The sequence below is a fragment of the Falco cherrug genome, chromosome 13, assembly GCF_023634085.1.
Source record: "Falco cherrug isolate bFalChe1 chromosome 13, bFalChe1.pri, whole genome shotgun sequence".
Lineage (NCBI taxonomy): Eukaryota > Metazoa > Chordata > Aves > Falconiformes > Falconidae > Falco > Falco cherrug.
In genome coordinates, this window is record NC_073709.1 from 2,426,435 (window position 1) to 2,445,905 (window position 19,471).

A 19,471-nucleotide genomic window follows, 5' to 3' on the forward strand; every position below is an offset into this window, starting at 1 on the left:
CTTCCATAGCTTCAAAGGAAAACATAACACTTTGTAATTCTTTGTAAATTTGTTCTAAATTTTAGATAGATACATAGACAGATAGCCTCAAAATAATCCAAGGTGTCTGTACAACATGCATTCACCTGTGAAAGGCGTTAATATATTCATTACTAGGGAAATATTGCTAAAGCAGTAACTTCAGGATAGCAATCCATAGTATTATACCAGGACACTGGTCTCTGCTTTCCAAAACTTTCTAGATTGTTTAGATCTCCAGGTTAAAGAAAAATGACAAAAGATGTATGCTTGCTTTTTAAATATTACTTAGTTTTAAACTTATGAGTTTTGGTGCAAGAAATGCTGAACAAAAGAACATGTAAGAATTAATATTGACAGTATGACCGGTGATCTACTTGTAGCAGCCTTGTGGTGAGACTCAGACCCCAATGATGATAGTGGGAATTTTGCTGAGTATACAGGGTGAAGTTTAGGATTATTGCTGTTGATAAATGTGGAAGAACTGTGCTGCATCAATTCTGCTGCTTGTGAACTATTTGTTTGCCAGGCTGTGGAAATCTTACCTGCAGTCCCAGCCAGAGTGTGGTTCCTTTATGCTTACCTCCCTGGGGCTGGTAGAGCCAGGGGTCTCGTGCAAACAGCTGAAGGGAAGACTGTGAGAGAGAGCTAGGCTTGCATCTAGTGACCAGTTAGACATTTCATGAGTTTTCTTGTTTGCCAATGAGTAAAATATCTTCCATTTAGTAGGATAAAATCTTACCTCATTAAAATTCACAGTATATAATTCTCACTTAAATTTAATGTACTTGTTTTGATGATTTTATTTTGGAATAGTGAGTAGGAATCCTCACTGTAGACAGGAACATGATTCTTCTTGACATTGAGAAGCATGGTATTAAAGTGAATTGGTTACTTTGAGTAGCTGAGGAATGAACTTTAGTATAATTTATTCAGATTTGGCATGTGACTCTTTGGAACCTGCACACTTGTTTTTTACCAAATCTTTTTGCTCAGTAAGTGGCAATGCACTAAAGGCCGAGCTCTTTAAATGGAAAAATAACTCAATGTCTGTGTGGTGAATCTTAAAAATGAAATCTCTACAAAACATCAAAATAGTGTGATGTGAACCTGTTTAAAACCACCTTACCTCATGGAATTTTGCCTGCCAGTTATAAGTAGTTACCTGCATTCGTTTTTTAATTGTATAAAGTTCAAGTCTAGTAAATGGAGGGATCATATGCCTACATAAATGCACGTGCTCTTTTTCCTACCTATACTGTAAAGGAGTTGTAATAACAAAACATCCTTCCTGATGAAAAGTTGCAGTTTGTAGCTGTCTCACCAGAATTAGCTGTTAAAATTTGAAAGCAGATTAAGAGTGAAAATTGAACTCTGCAGGGTATGATTTTTGAAAGCATCCCTGTGATTTTGGAGTGTCAGTCTCCTCAGAGCTGTGCACTTCAATTATAAAGGTGCCTTTGAAAACTCTCATCTTTCCTTGATGTCTGTTTTATTTATAGATTTCTGCATGATTACAGTTCAGAATTGTCAGTAGTTTTTTCCCCCTTATTTATTTGCCTGTGGTATTTGTGAGTACACAGGATGCAGAGTGCCTCAGAAAGCAAGGTCATTCGATCCTAAAATTCTTCAGGTCATGAAACTGACTTTATTTGTTTCTGTGGCATCCTGTATGACAATTTTGGAAACTCAGTAACAACAATTAATGTGTAGCAATCAGCTCTGATTTAGAATGTATATTGTGGTACTAATGGCAAAATAAAAGCTGTTAGCACTGAGTCTGTCTCCGGTGTTCTCTGCTGCAGTCACTGGTACTTCATGTATATATATGTATACATGTATATATATATGTAAAGGCTTCAAATGCTTGAACGTGAGTGGAGTCTCCTTCTATTTAGTCACATTACACTTAGTCCTGTGGAAGAAAGTGGAATATTTTTCATCACTCGGTATCAATAGAAAGTAAAGTTCTTGAGCATCTGAATGGCCGTGAGCTTTATTTGGTAGGTGAAATATTTTTTCTGCAGTGATTTCAGATCACAGATTGAGTGAAGCCCAGGATTTCTTTATTGGGCGTTCCCATCTTGTCTCATAGGCGTGAAGCACTAGCAGGGGCGTGAGACTCGGCTGCCTTTCACACAAGATGTGCAAGTTCCATCTTCTTGCCATGTCACTCTGATCTCATACACTAGACATCTGTGTAACACCAGCCATTCATTCATCTTTTTTGCCTGTTTAAAACCTGTTGCTTTTTTTTTTTTTCACTAAATCCTATGTGTTCATCCCTCTACAAAGCTATAAAAAGGTTTGGGATTAGCAGTAATCAATTCTACTGAAAGGACCTAATTTCACAGAATTTTGCCTAGTGTAAGTTTTCAGTATCAAGAAAGTATTGAGTTGAGTCTAGCTGGATTTGCAGAATGGCCAGCAATGTACTATTTTCATAATGGGCTACTGCAAGACTCAGTGGTGTTCAAGAGTCATAATGGACCTTGTTGGAAACATTATCTCTCTGGTCCTCCATGCAATTTCTAATGGTGTCTATTGTACATCTGTGTTGAAGTATTTTATCTTCAGGAATATTTGTCTTTCCATAAGTTTATTAAGCAGAGAGGGTAGTACAAATGCAATAATAAATAAGTATCCTGGTATTTGCTTAGTTGGGCAGGGTGGGGGCATACTCTTGAGTCATAAAAGACCTTTGGAAATAATTTTTTTTTTTTTTTAATTACTGAGTCATTAGAAGATGTTTTGCTCCATTCGAATTTGCTTCAAAATTGGCTTTTTAAAAAGCAGCTTCCAGATCTTTGATGCTTCCATCATACATAGGGATATATATCATACTTCACACTGAAAACAGGCTGTAACAGCACTGAAATTTAAGAGCTGCAAAAGTAAACCTTGCCTGAGATTTTCAAAATCGACAAGTGATTTTAGTAGTTTCCTTAGTTTTTCGTTATTGATGTAGAATTAATACTGCCAAAGTATGATGCTAGAATGTGCACATCATACTCACCCTGAAAATTAGATTTATGTCGAGGTATCTCATTTGGAAAACAGTTAGTCCATGAGATGTTCAGGGACAAAACGCCCTGGAAACTAACTACTGTACAAAACAAGGCTCTGCTTCTTAAAACAGACCAACCTTTATATTGTTTGTTACCTAGCACTGAAGGTGATTGCTTTGAAATTACAGAAATTGCTTCCCCATTTTCATTAAGAATAAATTGTTGTTCAGTTACAAATTAGTGAAGATTAGTATTTTTCACATTTGCACTGTTTGAGTCTCTTTCCTGTGTTTAACTGCAAATCTTATTTTCTTCTGGGTAGCCTATGGGATTATTTCTTCTTTATTCCTGTTAATACGTGGTTCATCTTTCAGAGGAATTCAGTTGCATTTTAAGATTTTTGAAGGTTTGGGGGTAGGGGGCATTGGTTTAGTATGATTTCAGAATTTTTCATGCTTGCATTTTGGAAAAGTTCATTTGGAAAGGGGTCACCAAGAGAAAATTTGAGATCTCTGCCTTTTACTTCCAGCCCTGACAACTGTTTTCCTAGTTTTCTATTTATTTTAAAACTTTTTAGACTTAATACTTAGGAACACAGATGTTAAATACGCCAGTGGTGCTTTTGTTGGCGTTTGTGTCTCCCCACAACCACTACTGGTGAAGTTGAATATCAAATGAAGCAGAAGTGGAAAAAACTTAATAAGAGAGTATTGTATAGGAGGAAGTATTAGAGTGTTAAAACACTTTCTTTGTAGGTGCAAAAGCTTCCTCCTCACATTAGCGTGCAATGAAAAAGCAGAGTAAAGCATGTATTTCTGACTTTGTTTTTAAATTACGTGGTTGTATGGCCCAATGCTGGGAGGGATTGTTTGGTTTTAGCAGAAAGTTGTCAATTTGTAACAGAGTATTTCATAATGACTAATCTCTTACTATAGACTGCTGCAAACTCACAGCGAGAGAACAGGCTCGAGCTGCTAGGGGACCTGGCTCACTTGCCAGATGTCTAATTAATGCCTGCTGTCAGCTGCTGAAATGTCACTTACAGATATTCTTTCTTCACAGCCACTGTTTTAATGATGAAGATTATGCACAGATGTCACTTTGTTCCTGGGTTAACGTTGTGGTTGGTAAAATGACTGGCATAAATCGTGCTGCCAAATATGTAGTTGTTTCCGAGGAGGAAAAAGTACCGTATGACTACCTTGTTCTCTGTATGGGACAGAAATACCAGGTAAGATAGTGTGCAGAGTGAACAACATAGTAATATATCCAGTTTTTACAGTGAATAGTGTTTCTGTGATTAGCAAGGCAGAAGAGTAGTCCTTAGCAAGTGTATAGCCAGAAAGTTTGCAGCCCTTCAGTGTAGCAAGTTGTACAATTTCAGTGAGGCTATAGAATTTGGAGGAGATGAGAGATTTTATATTTCCTGGTGGGAATGTTGTGCTCAGGATCAAATATTAAGCAAAGCTGCCAGTATGTTTGCCACCGTGACCATTAAACCTGCTGAAGTGTAGGCCCAACTGACATGTGGCCCCAGCCACAGGAGACTTAACTCCAGCTGGTCTAACACCATTTGACCTAGTTTTGGCAATGGAGAGAATTCCTTATCAGATTAATTGCTCTTCTCACATGATGACCATGCCTAGGCACGTACGTGGTGCTGTATGTCATCGTAGCACACAGTTAAAGTTTCCAGTAAGATTGAAGCAGACCCTTAGCTGCTTGTGAAATGTGAAGCTCATCTCCAGCACTACAGGCTCACTTTCAGCTTGGATGTCCTGGGCAGAGTTCATTCTTTCTTGTCTGTTGTCACATGGCCTTCAAGCTATGCCAACTAAATGGCCATCTTTTGTATAGCCCCATTGCCTGCAGTGATTTTTGCCTTACTGATGGATTTTGGATAGGAATCACGAGCAAGGTATTTTGCCTTTAAAATCAGATCAAACTGAGCATGTGTCTACAGGTTTTTACAGCGCTGTTTGCCATAAGTCACAAATATGAATGTTGAGGTGTGTTCAGCCTCTGGACTGCACATGTGCAACAGATTTGTGGAGCAAGAAAGCCTCAGTTTTCCTGTACTCACTCTTCAGAGTAGAGCCACACATTAAACAATAATCCATATTCACTGTTCAATGTGGGTGAAACAAAAGTTGGTGTGGTGTGAATGACTGTAAGTGCTCCTAGAAAAAGAAGTTTGGAGGTAACCCTGATTTGCAGATTAAGTTACAGGAAGTAACTACACTGGAGGAGAAAGAAAGATAAAGGGAAAACCCAGGTTTTACCTGCCTCCAATAAGAAAACTTAACATCCCCTATTCTCACTTTTAAGTTCTACAAAAAAACAGGAAGGAATTATTTTTATCATCTGATTTCTGTTTTATTACACAGAGCTGAGGTCCATCCTTTTTATAAGCTATCCCTCATTTGATAAGCAGTCAAATTAATGTCTAGTGAAACATTATTAATTATGATTAAGAGGATTTACTTGTTGGGAAGTAAGATCTTTTGATGCCATGCCTGTTTTTATATGACCAAATAATATTTCAGTGGATCCAATTAGCAGTGAGAACATTGTTCAGGACGTTATCACTGGTGCCACAGAAGTCATAGATGAGACTTCCTTTTTTGCTCTGTGTAACTCAGACTGAATTTGTCACTGTGAAGTAGCATTGTACAATTAACACTTTGCATCCTGGCATTTTAACCATCAAGCAGGTTTTGGTCCCTTTCTCTGGGACAAAATCGCTCTTATTTTAGAAAGTTGATTTTTGCTGACAAAAGATGGAGGCAGTCTTGCTACCCAAAGAATTTTCAAGTGTCAATTAAAGGTATGTGGTGTTCAAATAACTGCAGAGATCCTCCAACCATAAATTTATGCATTTCTGATATTTGCTGTGAAGTCCATTTCACCTGCATTTTGCTTGTATTGTTATTCACTTGTACTGGCACTGCTGTTTAAAACCATTGCCCATATCCCATAGAAAATGTGGAATACATGCAGCACACGCATGTACCTGTGTGTGTACTCAGACTAGCATCAGTCTGTTTTCTCTGTGGTCACTGATATGTTTGCTTAATGTTAAAGAAGGGTTAGGATGTATGAGGATAGCAACCCTTAGGTAGTCAAGTGGCTTGTGGTGTTGTTTTTAAAAATCTTTCTTAACTGTTCTCAAGATACAAGCTATGTATTCATGCACTCATTTATTCATTTCTTCTAGGTCCTGTCTCCCACTGGAGCAGATATCAGTAAACTCCCAACTAATAGAGAAGTGATAAGTAAGTGGCCACAAATATATACAGGGAAGGTCCCTTCCAATCATTTCACTCTCAATAACGATCAGGACTGCTTAAAGGCAATGCACTGGCTGAAAGAAAATGTTGTTGACATGGAAGGTAAGGGTTTTCGTTAACACACCCACATTTATAGAAATGTTTTCTAGGCTTATTGTTTCCTTAATTCCATGGTATAATCAGTGCCTGATTAATTCTAACAAAGTCTTTCATCTGTTGTGCTTTGTTTTCCAGATTAATTTAAAATTTTTTGTCATTTTTGATATCCAGCATATTTAGCTAGGGAAAAAAAGCTTGAGATAGATTAATTATCCATAATTATTATATAAAACAAAATGAATCCCAAATGCAAATCCAGATGAAGTCATAATTAGCCAATTAAATAATAATTTAATTAGTGGGTATGTTTTTGTGCTGTATAGAAAAATACCTAGATTTGAGGTGTAACACAAAGAAAACAGGTCTAAATTAGGAAGTGGGGTTTTTTTTCGGTATCTGTCATCTTTGTGTTCGTTTACATCAGTTACAGATTTTCATGTAGAACTGCAGGCTACCAGTATTTTCTTTTTAACCCTTAAAAATGATACATCTTTGCAGATGTCCACCATACCTGTATTTTCTCAGCCTGTTCATGTGTGCATTGTTCATATATTCATCAGTTCATTCACTGAATGTGTGTGCCATTGAAAATGTTAGGAATCATCCAGGCTTCAGAGTTGAACTTTCAACTACAGAAAAAAAGACCAAACAGTAAATGAATTCATGTAATGTCAGTTCTGTGTGCTGGATCTGAGTTAGGACAGAGTTCAGAACAGGAAAGCCATCTTTGTGGAAATTCTGTTGACTGAGCACAGCAACAGGAGTTTCCTAAAGAAGTAGTTTTCCTGTCTTGTTCATAGGGAACATAATGAAAAATGGTAGTTATTTGGTGTGGTTTGCAAGGTTTGTGTCCTGCTTGGCACACCTTTAGGGAAGTTCTCAAGACACTGGAAGTTTCTTTATCATCCTCCAAGTCTTGCTGTGATCAGGACAGAAGACAATAAACATGATCATGCTTCCACTCACATTTTCCTCAAACAGCTTCCTGGCCTCAGGCATGTAAATAGAGCCTCTCCAGCAGTACTGCTCTGCCTGTTTTGCAGCTGATACCAGCCCCTGCCTGCAGTTTTACCTGATGCCCAGCTGTGTTTATAAACAGATGAGGTTGTTAGTTTTCCCTGCTTGCTGCTGCTAGTCTTTCATGTAAATCCTTGTGTGCCCAGTCCTGGGATGTGCTCCAGTACACCTGCGCAGAGATGCTGCGTGAGAGCTAGCTGCTGGCTGTGACGCAAGGTGCCCAGGAGGATTGCTCTTCAGGTGAACGGCAGTCTTACAGCACCTCATCTGCTTTGGGATGAATGCACCTTTATTATTATTAATACTAAATTAATGTATTAATTAAAATTTCATTATTGCTGCTGACTTTTGTTGTGGTGTAAAGCTGGATATCTTAACTAGGCACTATTGTGTCCTCAGTTAAAGCTAAATCAACAACTCCGGATGAGGCTGGTCTGGAGGGACTTTTTCGGGTTGTGGTCTGTGGGAGATGCAACACCCCTCCCCCTTTCTCCCCACCTTGCTTCTGCCTCCGGTTCCCTTTTGTTGCTGTTCCCACCTCATGTTCTCTGCTGCTGCAGGTATAATGAGTGCCCAGCTGGAGAAGTCTTTGTCCACCTCTCTGTTTCTATTCTTCCTCACCCTGCTTCTTTTTCCAGTTGTATTTCTTATGAATGTTGTTCTTTCAGACTTGATCATAGCTATGTCCAAGATCCCTATTCTTTCTGAAAATGAGTCCACTTTTCAGCCCCTAGCCTGTCCTGGAGGCAGCCTAACAGGTGACAGGCTCACAGAGGTGCAGAGGCAAGGCTCCTGTGGAGCACAGCAATTGGTTTAGATGTGTCTCAGCTCTCTGCAGGCCATGCTACCGCTCCACTGGGATGATCAAAGTTTTACATTTGTGTTTACTTTTAATCTCTGAAATTCCCCAGATCCTAGTTTTGCCTTCAATAAATAGTAATATTCCACCTCATATATTTCATCTCATCAAAACTGTAAAGTATTGTTTGTCAAATTCCTACTAAACCTGTTTTAAACATGTTAGAATTCAAAAAGTTAAAAAATAGGATTTGCTTATGTTTAAAGAAAATTAAGTGGCTAATAAAACTATATATGCTGGTTATTGCAGCTACACAAACAGTAACGTGTATTGCAGTACACAAACACACGTTTCATCCTCCCACTTATTCTCAGCTGATACTTAGTCTTTTCTCCATGCAACTTCCTTCTGTTTGTGCTCCTCTTATTTGGCCATTAGCTGTGTTTATCAAAAGTAGTCTGGAGCTTGCTGTGCTGAGCCCCACTGCATGAGCCCCCCGGGGTCCCATATAGCCAGCCCAGGGGCTCAGGCAGGGAGCAGCACCCACCGGCGCCCAGTGCAGCAAGTGCACTGAGCTACCCAGCTGGGGAGAAAAGCCCCAGGCGAGGGAGGGCGAATGCACCTTCAAGACCACCTGTAGTTCTGGAGGTTTTTTAAAGGAAAGTGTTAATCACTGGGCTTCACAATGCCAGTCCTATTAGCTTAATTGGATGAAATCTTCATTTTGTGGCACTGATTCTGAGGGCAGTTTTTAATTAAGAGTTAAGGTAGGGGTTTTAATTGCTTGTCTTCCCTCTGTGAGCACTGGGTGCCACTTCATTCTGGATTAAATCAGTGATGCTTTTTTGCAGGTTGTAAGTAGAGCAGGGTCAGCCTGGTAGCATGTGCTGGTGGGGGGTGTTGCATGCACGCTGCAGTGGAAGCGATGCTGCTCCCAGCAGTGACTGTGCCACCAAGGATGGGCAGCAGCACAGTTGCTGCAGCCTTCCTGCCCGGGGTCCTCCTTGCCTCAGGCGAGGAGAGGTGATGGGAGAAGCTGGCTGGCACTCAGCAGCAGCTGTTGCTCGAGGAGCCCGTGGGAGAAGCAGGGAGCCACATCTGCCGCTGCCAGCTCCTCAGCTGGCTGCAGCATGGTGGGCTGCAACAGTCCTCCAAGCTGGGGCTGGAGGCCTTTGCCCCTGGCCGGTCGGGCAGGTCCAGGAGGGCCTGCTGCTGCTTAGGGCCCTTGGAGCAGAGCGAGCACCAGCCCCAATGGCTGCTGCTGCGGCTTCTCTGATGAAACCCAGCCGCCTAATGCATGTAACCTATGACAACTGTAATTGTGACTAATTGAAATTCATCTCCTATTAGCTCTGCACTTTCCATGAAAATAAAAAGTAGGATGGAAGTAAGGAACAAAACTGTTTTAATGGCCCAAAATGGAGCAATTATTTTTTCTCTTTACCTAAACATAGTTTACTGCCTTATTAAAAGTGTGTTTGTAGGAATACTGTTGCATTAAAATTCCAGTGCATGAATCACCAACTGGAGCCACTGATGCTTTAGCTAATACTGGTTTTCTCCTTTAGTGTTTGCAAGCTAAAAAGATTCAGGTCATGCTAGGGTCACTGAAATCTTGTGCTTCCACTTGGGGAAAATGAATGAGCTTGCTCTGCAGCAGAACGCTGACAATCTAGTAATAAATGATAAAACTACTCTTAACAATCTTTATTTATGGCTGCTTTTTTCTATGGAAGATTATTATGTTTACTCACAGATAGATACATTTTCATGTAGTTAAATAATAAAAGCATCCTGAGGAACTGCTGTCTGTCCAGTCAACATAATTTCAGTCCATAATGAATATCTGTAGTTCGTAGACTACTAGAATTGTAATCTAAAAAGCCACTAATATTGTAAGAAGCAGACACCGTAAATCGTTGATTTAAAAGAGGTCAGTAAAGGAGCATTGCTTTCCTTGATCTAATGTAGTTGTATTTAATATTACCATATAAAACAGAATTTTAATTTTCCTTGAGAAATGCAGGGCTCAAATCTGATCTGGTATATACAAAAATGCCAACATATAATGCAGTAATTGAACTTCAATCCAAAGGGGCTTGTTCTGCCAAATGGTGAACATCTCTCAGTTGCCCAGACTTGCTTGCTTTAGAATCAGAATAAAACTTGGCTAGGCTGTGCCTTTGGTAAGTGCTTCTTATTCCCCTTTCCTAGCCACTGCATCCTCTTCAGCTGCTTATGTTTTTCAACCCTTTGCTAATTAAAAATGTGTAAATGTAATGTGAGGCTGTCAGCATCCACATACCACATTCTTATCTGCACTATTACAACATTAGATTACTAAAAAAGAATATATCGAAGTTTGTATTTCACCACCAGTTCTGTCTGTTTGCTTCTTGTGTTGTACCCTGCTGCAGTAATGAAAAAAATGGATCAGTCTTACATTTTCCTTCTCTTTTGGCTCTCTCATGAGGACTGGACTGCCTACAGATAGGCATTCTGGCAGGCACAAGCAACGGAAAGCGTTCTTCTGGCTTGGAAAGTCAGCTTAGCAGTGTACACATGGAACAGAATTCCCGTTACCACACATTATATGTATTCTATGTTATATTTATGCAAGTAGTAGGATCTTGTTCTTATGATTTCAGATTAATGCATCTGCAGGTAAGATTGTTCTGTCCCTCTGGTCATTGATATGAACAGTAAAAATAATGTTTTCCATGATTTCTGAGCATGTCTAACTATGGGGCAATTCTTTTCTCTGGCAGTTATGAAGAGATACGTGTATTTGGCAGCTACAAGTAGCCAAACTGATATGGACAAATAAAATAACCTTGTAGTCAAAAGGGAATAATAGAACATCTGTTAACAATTTTTATCATTAATATTCTTGGGAGCTAGAGCTTTGTAAGTGCTCTATTTGGTATCGCTCTGCATCTCATGCAGTAAAACATGGTCCCAGTGAAATTAGTTTAGCCTATGAAATAATAAAATTTAGGTTGTGGGGGATGCTGTCACTTGTAGTGAGACATAAATACCGATGCTGAGATAAATGTGCAGGTTAGTTGTGTGAGGCATTCCCTTACCTGTTCAGCACTGCTTACTGCAATGCCATGTAGGAAAACAGATGCTGCCAAAATTCAAGACTGAGCCAGTTATGTGGGAAAGTCAGCTGTTTGTCCAAATTCTGATTGCAGATACTGCTATGTAGTCTGAGGGAAGCCAGTGCCAGCTGCTGTTTATGTCAATTAAAGGCCATTCCTGAAACACCTCCTATGTTTCAACACTGATTTTCCTTCAGTACATTCCACCCTACACTTTTCTTCAGTGCCGAACTACAAGTTATTTTCATAGAGCTCATAGAGGAACTTCTGCCACATCATCAGTCTTCTGATACAAGGCCCTGTATCCTCTGTGTTATCCCTCAGCTTCAATATGAGGCTGGACAGGCCCGGGATAGCCTGGGATTTGTGCACTGGCTTGCTTCTGCTATACGCACATTGCCTGGAAGAGTGACACTTGGGTGGTGTTAGCTTTTCTGCAATTTCCTTTCTCCATGCTGGTGTGATGTCCTCCAGCACAAGGATGTTTACATGTTAGCTTGTGTAGGTATGGCTCAGTTATTTCCTATTTCTGCCAGGGATTTCCCAGAAAGCAGTAAATGCGCCTGCTGCCCATTAGCACTGCCCAGGTGTGGGATGTTAAATGCACTGGGAATGTGCATTTGATGCACCCTTGTGCTGACATCAGATTCTTGGTGTACTGAAACACCCATCAGACTTAACGTGCAGGATCTGATGTCTTACTGAAGGTCTGTCAAGAGTTCATGGCTGGGTGTTGCTCTGTAGAGGAATGAAGCTGGGTTAATTAATATTGATAACGTACAGCTGTGGGCTGGAGAGTCAGATTATGCTCACACAGAACCTGCATCACTCCCATCTTCGTGTATTTGCTCTTCAGCTTTAACTGTGCAGTTTGAAGTGGCACCAGTTTAGTAGAAGAATTTGCAAGATCCTACTATATAGCCTGCAGCTTAGTAGTTAAGGGCACTCCAGTGGTAGATGGGGGATGTGGGTTTGAATCGGAGCACCTTTGGCCCAGTGGGTGGAAAGGTGGAGCTGGTTTAAATAGTGGTTTCTGCTCCAGTGACAACGCACTGCAGAAGGAGTAGCAATATCCAAACGTTGTTTTCACACCAGCTGATCAGAAATGCCTGTCTCGGGCTTGCTGATTTTTCTAGGCAGCGTTCAAGGACGGAGGCTGGCTCGTTAGGAGCACGTACTGAGGCATTTATTTTTTGGGCATTCTCTGACATGCGCTGGAGGGAGGCAACTGTCTTCAAAGAGCAGCGCAGAGCTGCTAGCCACTGCCTGTCGAGCGCATCGGCCGCCTGTGCCCCTCAGCAGGGCAGTTCGGTGAGACAAGCCGGCAGATAGGCAGCAGCAGGCACCGGGGTACCTCTGCAGGGGCGTCTCCATTGTCTGGAGATCAGGCTTTTACGGAAGGAAGTGGCAGCACCAGTGACCTCCCATATTGCACAATGGCTTTTTTTCTGTCACTTGGTCTTTGCACAGTTTGTGGGGGTTTTCTGCACAATGTATTTAATTGGCTGCTGTGTGTCCTCCCCCACCCCCGATAAATCCTTTGAGTGAGCAAAATTGAGGAGGGAGGGGAGAACAAAACAAAAATGAGTTTTCTTTTCCCCTAGAGGATTTTCAATCAAAATAATTTCAAATTATGGGGTCAAAATGAATGTCATACTTCTGTGTTAAGTACTTGCCTACTTCGTGGGATGTTTTGTACAGATTCTTCACAAAATTATCTTAGCTACTGTTGCTAGGTAACATTGTTTGCTTCATAGCATCAGAGAAATAAGAGGGTCAAATAGAGCAATTTCGTGTTATTATCATCTGAGTTATACTAATAAGGTTTTCATTGTATGTCTTAAAAATTTTTCCCTTCTTTTTCTCCCTTAGGGAACATCATTGTCTATGGGAATACAGTTGACATTTACACCACAGTAGAAACCCTCTTATCTCTTGGAATTAATGGTTCTCGAATACACCTCATACAGCCTCCACTCTGCTCAAATGTTACTTGCCTTAACAACAACGAAATCGAAAGTGCTGTTCAGGAGGCACTGTCAAAGGCTGGCGTGTCTGTTTATTTTGACAGTATCCTGGCACAGTGGAACAAAGGCGATGACCCAGACCTTATCACATGTGCTGCTTTCACTACTAATACAAAACCATTTAAATTGCAATGTTCAGTAAGTATATGCTTTCACTTGTGTTTCCTTCAGTCTGTTTTTTAAGACAAAGACCATCAAATTTAGATAGTCCGTCGGTTTCTCCGCTTTCTCGTTGTCTGTAGAAGACTGAACATTCACTTGTTAGTCTAAAGGGTTGTTTTTTTAAAAAATCCCAAATAAAACCATTGTTAACACCCTGATTTGGATTAAAATTTAAGTCACCTGACTCTCAAATAGTTGTTCACTGCTAAGTGACAAATACTCTTAATTAATTTTCTAAATAATTCCAGAAATCCTTGTATTATTTAAATGTGTACAGTGACTCCTGTCTACAGTTATGTGCATTTGATTAAGTCATAATAGAAGCCAAAAATGTTAGGATAGAGAGGCCTACTATGTAGCATAATTAAAATATATTTTAAACAGGTTTTTCTCCTTCTGCCTTAATGACTGCGTTTTTGTTCATCTAAAGTGTCAATATGTTATCTAAGTAAATGATATGCACACTCACAGGTATGGCTCCACTTTGATATTTGGGACAAGCTTTAGCTTTCCCATTGGGCAGAACAGTTCTGTTTTTCTTTATTGGGCTAATCCATGTGAGTGAGCACTTCTGATAAAATTACTTCACAATGTGTATCCATAGGAAGCTGCGTGGCCCCCTCAACACACCCCTCTGTCTGCACAATTCTTTGTGCAGCAAGTCTGTTGTAATTCTGGAAAGGGAGAGCCATGTGCCTCCCTGGGAGAGCTCCCCAGGAGTCAATGGTCCCTGCTGGCTCCCCTGCACTGGAAAGCTTGAAATCGTTGGGTTTTCCCAACCCCTTTCTTTTTAACATATGGATAGTTAAGCCCTTTCTGATGGAGGTGGAGACCTTGCATAGCACTTTTATCTGCTAGCAATCTCCTGACTTTGGGCCCCTTATCAGTAGTGACATTCCTCCCACTCTCTCCTTGTATGCAGCTTTTCAATTTCTCTCCTCTTTCCTTGAAATCCCTCTGTTTTTATCCTTCTGCAGAGATCTCAGTGTGATCAAGATCTTGTAACTTAATATCAATTCACTACCTCCCCATCAGGCCCCCTCTTTTCCACACCACCTTGCCCAAGTGGCTGTGTTCCTTCACGACCCCCATTTCCTCTTGGTTTGTTTCTCCTGCCCTTTTGTGCCCTGTGCCCATCCTTCCTCCAGCCATGGTTCTTCCCTCTCGGGGTCTCTCCTATTCAGCCTCTAAGATGAGAGATGGTCAATTACTGGTGGTGTCAGGGGCTTTATACTCTCCAAACCCCGTTCAGCAGTTTTGCAGTTTTCCTGTATCTGCTGTTAGCTGCCTGGGAGAACAGGGCTCCAGAGAGCAGCCGCCACCAAGGAGGCAGCTGCGTTCGCCAGGGAGCAGGCTGTGCAGGAATCGGCACTGCAGCAGCTCTGGGCCTTTTGGGATTTGAGCCAGTATCAACTGTTGATTGGCAGTTCTTGGAGGCTTAATTTGTTGAGTCCTGCAAGATAAAAACAACAGGAGAAAATCTCCTTCCCTAAAGCAGCAGCCTCCCTCCCTCCCCTCCTGGGCTGACAGATGGCTCCCAGCTTGGAGGTTGCAGCCATCCCCTCCCCTCCGGTGACACAGTCCTGCCTGCCAGCCAGCAGGACGCAGGGCTGTGTGGTCCCTGTGCCCTCATGGGCAGAGCTTCCCTGATTTTGGACCTGCTAGATGGTTAGAATTCCCTTAACTGTGCATAGTTATTACTTGTTTTATATACGAACAAACCCAGAGGCTCTCGCTCCTCTGCTGCCACGTCTCTGCTGTGTATCGGTGTTGCTAAAATTTCCAGCTTCCTTTGCTTCCCTCTCCTGTGCCTTTTCTTCCAGCTGGATCATCCAGCCGGTTGTGAACATCAGATGCTTGCCCTTAGTCCACAGGAAGGCACTTTGGTGGTATAATTGGGTAATACCTTTACCCAGGTCACAACTGCATCCTCCCTGAGGCTGACACTAAAGGAAGGACTTATTACTGATGCTTGTTTGCCCTGATAGTTATGTCTCAGGCTGTTTGAGATGAAGGCAACAAGGTAACACTTTCCTCAGCCTGTACAGTAATATTTCTTGTTAGTGGGCAGCAACATTCAGCTTGTCTAATCATTTTAAAAGCTGAAGGCACTGATGAAGGAGAAAGCTCTTTATAAAGGCTCTGGAGTTTCACAAACTATATTGTAGCAATGAGACAGTCAGTCTTCAGCTGTACCCTCTGCAGACCATGATCTTGCTTTAAAACATTTCTCAGCCTTGTCATTCTTACTACTGTTAACCCTCAACGTTTAGTGTGCACCCTTGTTTTGCACTGTTTTGGGGACCTTTGTTGTGCCAGCTCTCCGTTTAGCCTTTGTAAGAGACAACTACAAAGACGCTGCTTATAGTTGAAGCTTCTCCTGTTTCTGCCATCTGCGGTGCTCTGACGGAGGTGGATGTTCTGTGTGCGTGCCCCCCAGTTCCAAGCTGGAGTGACCCATCTTTGTTTACCTGCTCCTCGTTTCTTGTGTTCAAGAAATGAGACACCTCCAGGTTTTACCTTCCCCAGCGCCTCTCTCGACTTCATCTGAATGGGCATTTCTGTCCTTCGTGAGCACATTTTTGGTTCCAGATTTCAGATGTACTTTTGCCTCTTTGAAGTTACTTCTAGGCAATGTAGAAAACTAGATAAAACACATATAAAGAAAACTGTCAGATGTGCATGATTCTAAATCAATTCAAAAGCTCCTCTCCTGCTAATCAGTGCGCAGAGTCTGTGTGGAGCATGCAGACAAAAGGCAAGGGCTGTGGCAGGACCCTGCAGCCCTCGCTCTCGCACTGCGCTGGATTTCAAAGCTACTCTTCAGGCATCCAGCACATTTTGCATGATGTGCTGTGTGCACATCTGTTCCACACCGATGCCGAATGCGTAGGATGAATTGGTGGCTGCTGCCAACACCGCCTGCTTTGTAGTGCTTGTCACAGTGGTGCTGCCTCAGCTCCTGTTTTGGAGAGATGAGGTCTGATCTGCTTCCTCATGACCCAGGAGAGGGACTATGCAGGTACCACAAGAAGACAAAAGAAGAGAATTATCACTAGCTTTTTTCTTTGAGATTAGAGGAGGAATTTAAGGATTTAGGGTGATTTTCTTTCAATGCCCTTGAAATCTTCCTGTGGGGAAGACGAGCTCATGGCTTCAGTAGATGCTGGTCCCGAGATAAATCCCTACCTCAAGGTCAGTTCTGTAAGGAGTAAGACAGCACAGGCAGTGCCAAAACATGGTGAACAGGTACCTGCTGTGCTCATTACCAGGTTCAGTAACTGACTGCTGAATGTACCAGGTACTTTACTTATAGCCACAGTCTCCTCTGCGCTGACCTGGATCATCTCAGTGGATCTGATGCCCATCAAGACCTGTGCCTTGTGAGAGTGGCCAGCCCCAGCCGCTGCAGGCACAGTGGTCCCAAGCACTGAGATGGTACAGATTAGTCTGCCTCCTAAAGCAAGTATTATGCAGATCTAGAGTTAGAGAAGTGTTTCAGTTCTGACAAAGTGTGAATATGCTTTCCAAAATCTACATCACTATGAAGTATAATAAATCTGAATGCTTTCCTTTTCATGTAAATATTCAGTCCTCCTGGACCTCTCACAAACTTCTTGGCCTCCACAGCTTCCACTGGCTTAAATTCTGCTGTTGTAGTTTGAATGAGAATGACGTTTCCTCTGAACAATTTTAATTTCCTATCTTTCCATTTCAATTGAATATCCCTGTGCTGGTAGCCACAGTAACATAGTTTGTTGGTAAACAGTTAGGCACAACAGTTGGGAAAATATTTGTAATATACAGTTATCCTGCTCAAATGCAAAGTACTTTGTACATTTCTATTACTTAGTTTTTCAGTTTGGCCTGAGCATTTGAAAGAAAAGAAAACAACTTCATAGAGGGTTTGAGCCTTATTTCATATGCTTGTACTAACACAGAAAATATGCACATCCACTCAGGCTGTTTGACATAGTTAATTACAGAGATTTTAAAATAAAACTCATCTAATAACCAGAAGTAGATGAGTCTAATTTAGTAATTCTTCTCTCTACTGTCTTTGTTTTAATTTTAGTAGCTGTAAATACTGGATCAGAAGGATTTATCTGCGTGTATAAAATCACACTTTATTTCATGTTCTTGTATTTTAAAATCAATAACATTCACAACAAAAACAAAGTATAGGTTTTGATTTATGGAATTAGCCAGCAACGAATGTATACTATTTATATACTAGATGTATACCACACTTATGTACATCTCTTTTTTTAGGCATTTTTTAGCTTTGCCTACAGGACAGTGGATTATGAAACCTTTAAGGCAATTAATGATGCTTGCCTTGTTTTTGATGGAAGACTTGTGATCGATAGCAAATTCTGTACTAATGATGTCAACATCAGGGCTGCAGGTCCTTTAACAAAGTACTCCAGGAGATACTATGTAGATGAATGGACACACAGCAACTTCAATTCAAAAGAGGTTGGCTTTGAGCTTGCTGTATCTTTGCTGGATCTCGTTGATCCAACCCCTAAACCCTTTCGTAAGCAACCAGAAGGCACAGATAGACTCATCCCCATGTACAGAGGGTGTAAAATTAAAGGTAGGTCAAAATGGATTTTTCTTATACTTTTATACCCTCTTTGGTATTTTTGGGTAGGTCCATCTCACCTGAGATGATATCCAATGGGAGTAAGGTCCTTAAAGCTCCTTACATAATGAGCAGAAAGGGTTGAGTTGCGATAAAGCTTACACTGTAGATTTTTGCTAATAACAGACCAAGCTGTGCTTTCCTTTATATTGCAGTAAATATGGACTGTTTCAGTGTCTATATTCCAAGTTCAATAAAACTGTAATCAGAACTTGTCAATGTGTGGCTACTGCACCAATATGTCTAAGAGTCTATGTCTAAAAAAAAAAAAGTTTAGAGCATGAAGGCCACCAAAACAAAATAAGTTCCTTGTTTTCTTTTTAGAGCCATTTAATAAACAACAACAACAAAAAAAAAGATTATGGGAGAAGGAGCACAAACACTTTATTTTCTTCTTTTTTTTAATGATTTAATTAATCTCATCTTTTCGTTTATGGCAGGAGGTGTTCTTCCTGGAGGATGTAATTACTTGCATATTTCCAAACCAGAAATCCCCATCTGCTTGGACGTAGAACTCGCACTGTATGATCATGTAAGTTACATTATTTAACTTTTCTTTGTTTTGTCCTCCCTTTGGAAAGGTGTACTTATTTAGGATAGCACACATATATGCAAAAGTACCATGCATCTTAAAAAAGTATCTTGAGTAAGCATGGGTTTAAGTATGTATTTAGCAACCTTCCAGAGCTGGGACTTACCACTCTGGAATGGAACAAACCACATAAAACAAAATCTCTGATTATTTAAAAATATTTATTTTAATGTAAATTCACTATCGTATTGTAAATGTGGATTCATACAGATTTTCTGATTAACTTCTTTACTGCAGTTCTTAATTACTTTGCCATGAAATCAACCAAAACCAAAGGGGTTTTTGGTCCTTGAATGCAGGAAATCCTTGCCAGTCCTGAACTCTTCATTACTATTTGCAGCGCTTTGGGTTCAAATAGCTCCCTAATGGGGCACTACAGCTTCGACACCTTGAGGTTTTTTTTCCAGAGTTGGTGGCTCAGCACTGTACCTGGTTTCCTGAGCCATTTGTCTCAGCACAGCTTGGGAGGTTATCATGTAGGCTTTTCCTCAGTACTGTCTTTTTCAGAATGTCCTTTTTGCATGATTCTGTGGAGAGAAGGAGAAGTCACTTTCTCAGTCATACAGAATATGCTGCTTTTGAAGTTCCTAGCACATCACATAATACACAGCACATCAAGGTAGTGGTGCTATTTGGTATCAGATTTGGGTAAAAACAAATCCAATCAGCTAAGCCTGGGTGCATCATATAAATCAGGTACAGCGGGT

At 40.9% G+C, this 19,471-nt stretch overlaps 1 protein-coding gene across 6 annotated transcripts in view; it reads left to right on the top strand.

Annotated features, from left to right (window-relative positions):
* Positions 1–19,471, top strand: part of CFAP61 (cilia and flagella associated protein 61) — a 118,671-nt gene that overhangs the window by 65,869 nt on the left and 33,331 nt on the right. For all 6 annotated transcript variants that reach the window (XM_055725939.1, XM_055725936.1, XM_055725938.1 and 3 more), the window contains 5 exons: positions 4,089–4,257; positions 6,244–6,418; positions 13,208–13,500; positions 17,797–18,124; positions 18,613–18,704. In XM_055725939.1, coding sequence (XP_055581914.1) covers positions 4,089–4,257; positions 6,244–6,418; positions 13,208–13,500; positions 17,797–18,124; positions 18,613–18,704 — 1,057 coding nt within the window. The remainder of the gene's footprint in view (positions 1–4,088; positions 4,258–6,243; positions 6,419–13,207; positions 13,501–17,796; positions 18,125–18,612; positions 18,705–19,471) is intronic.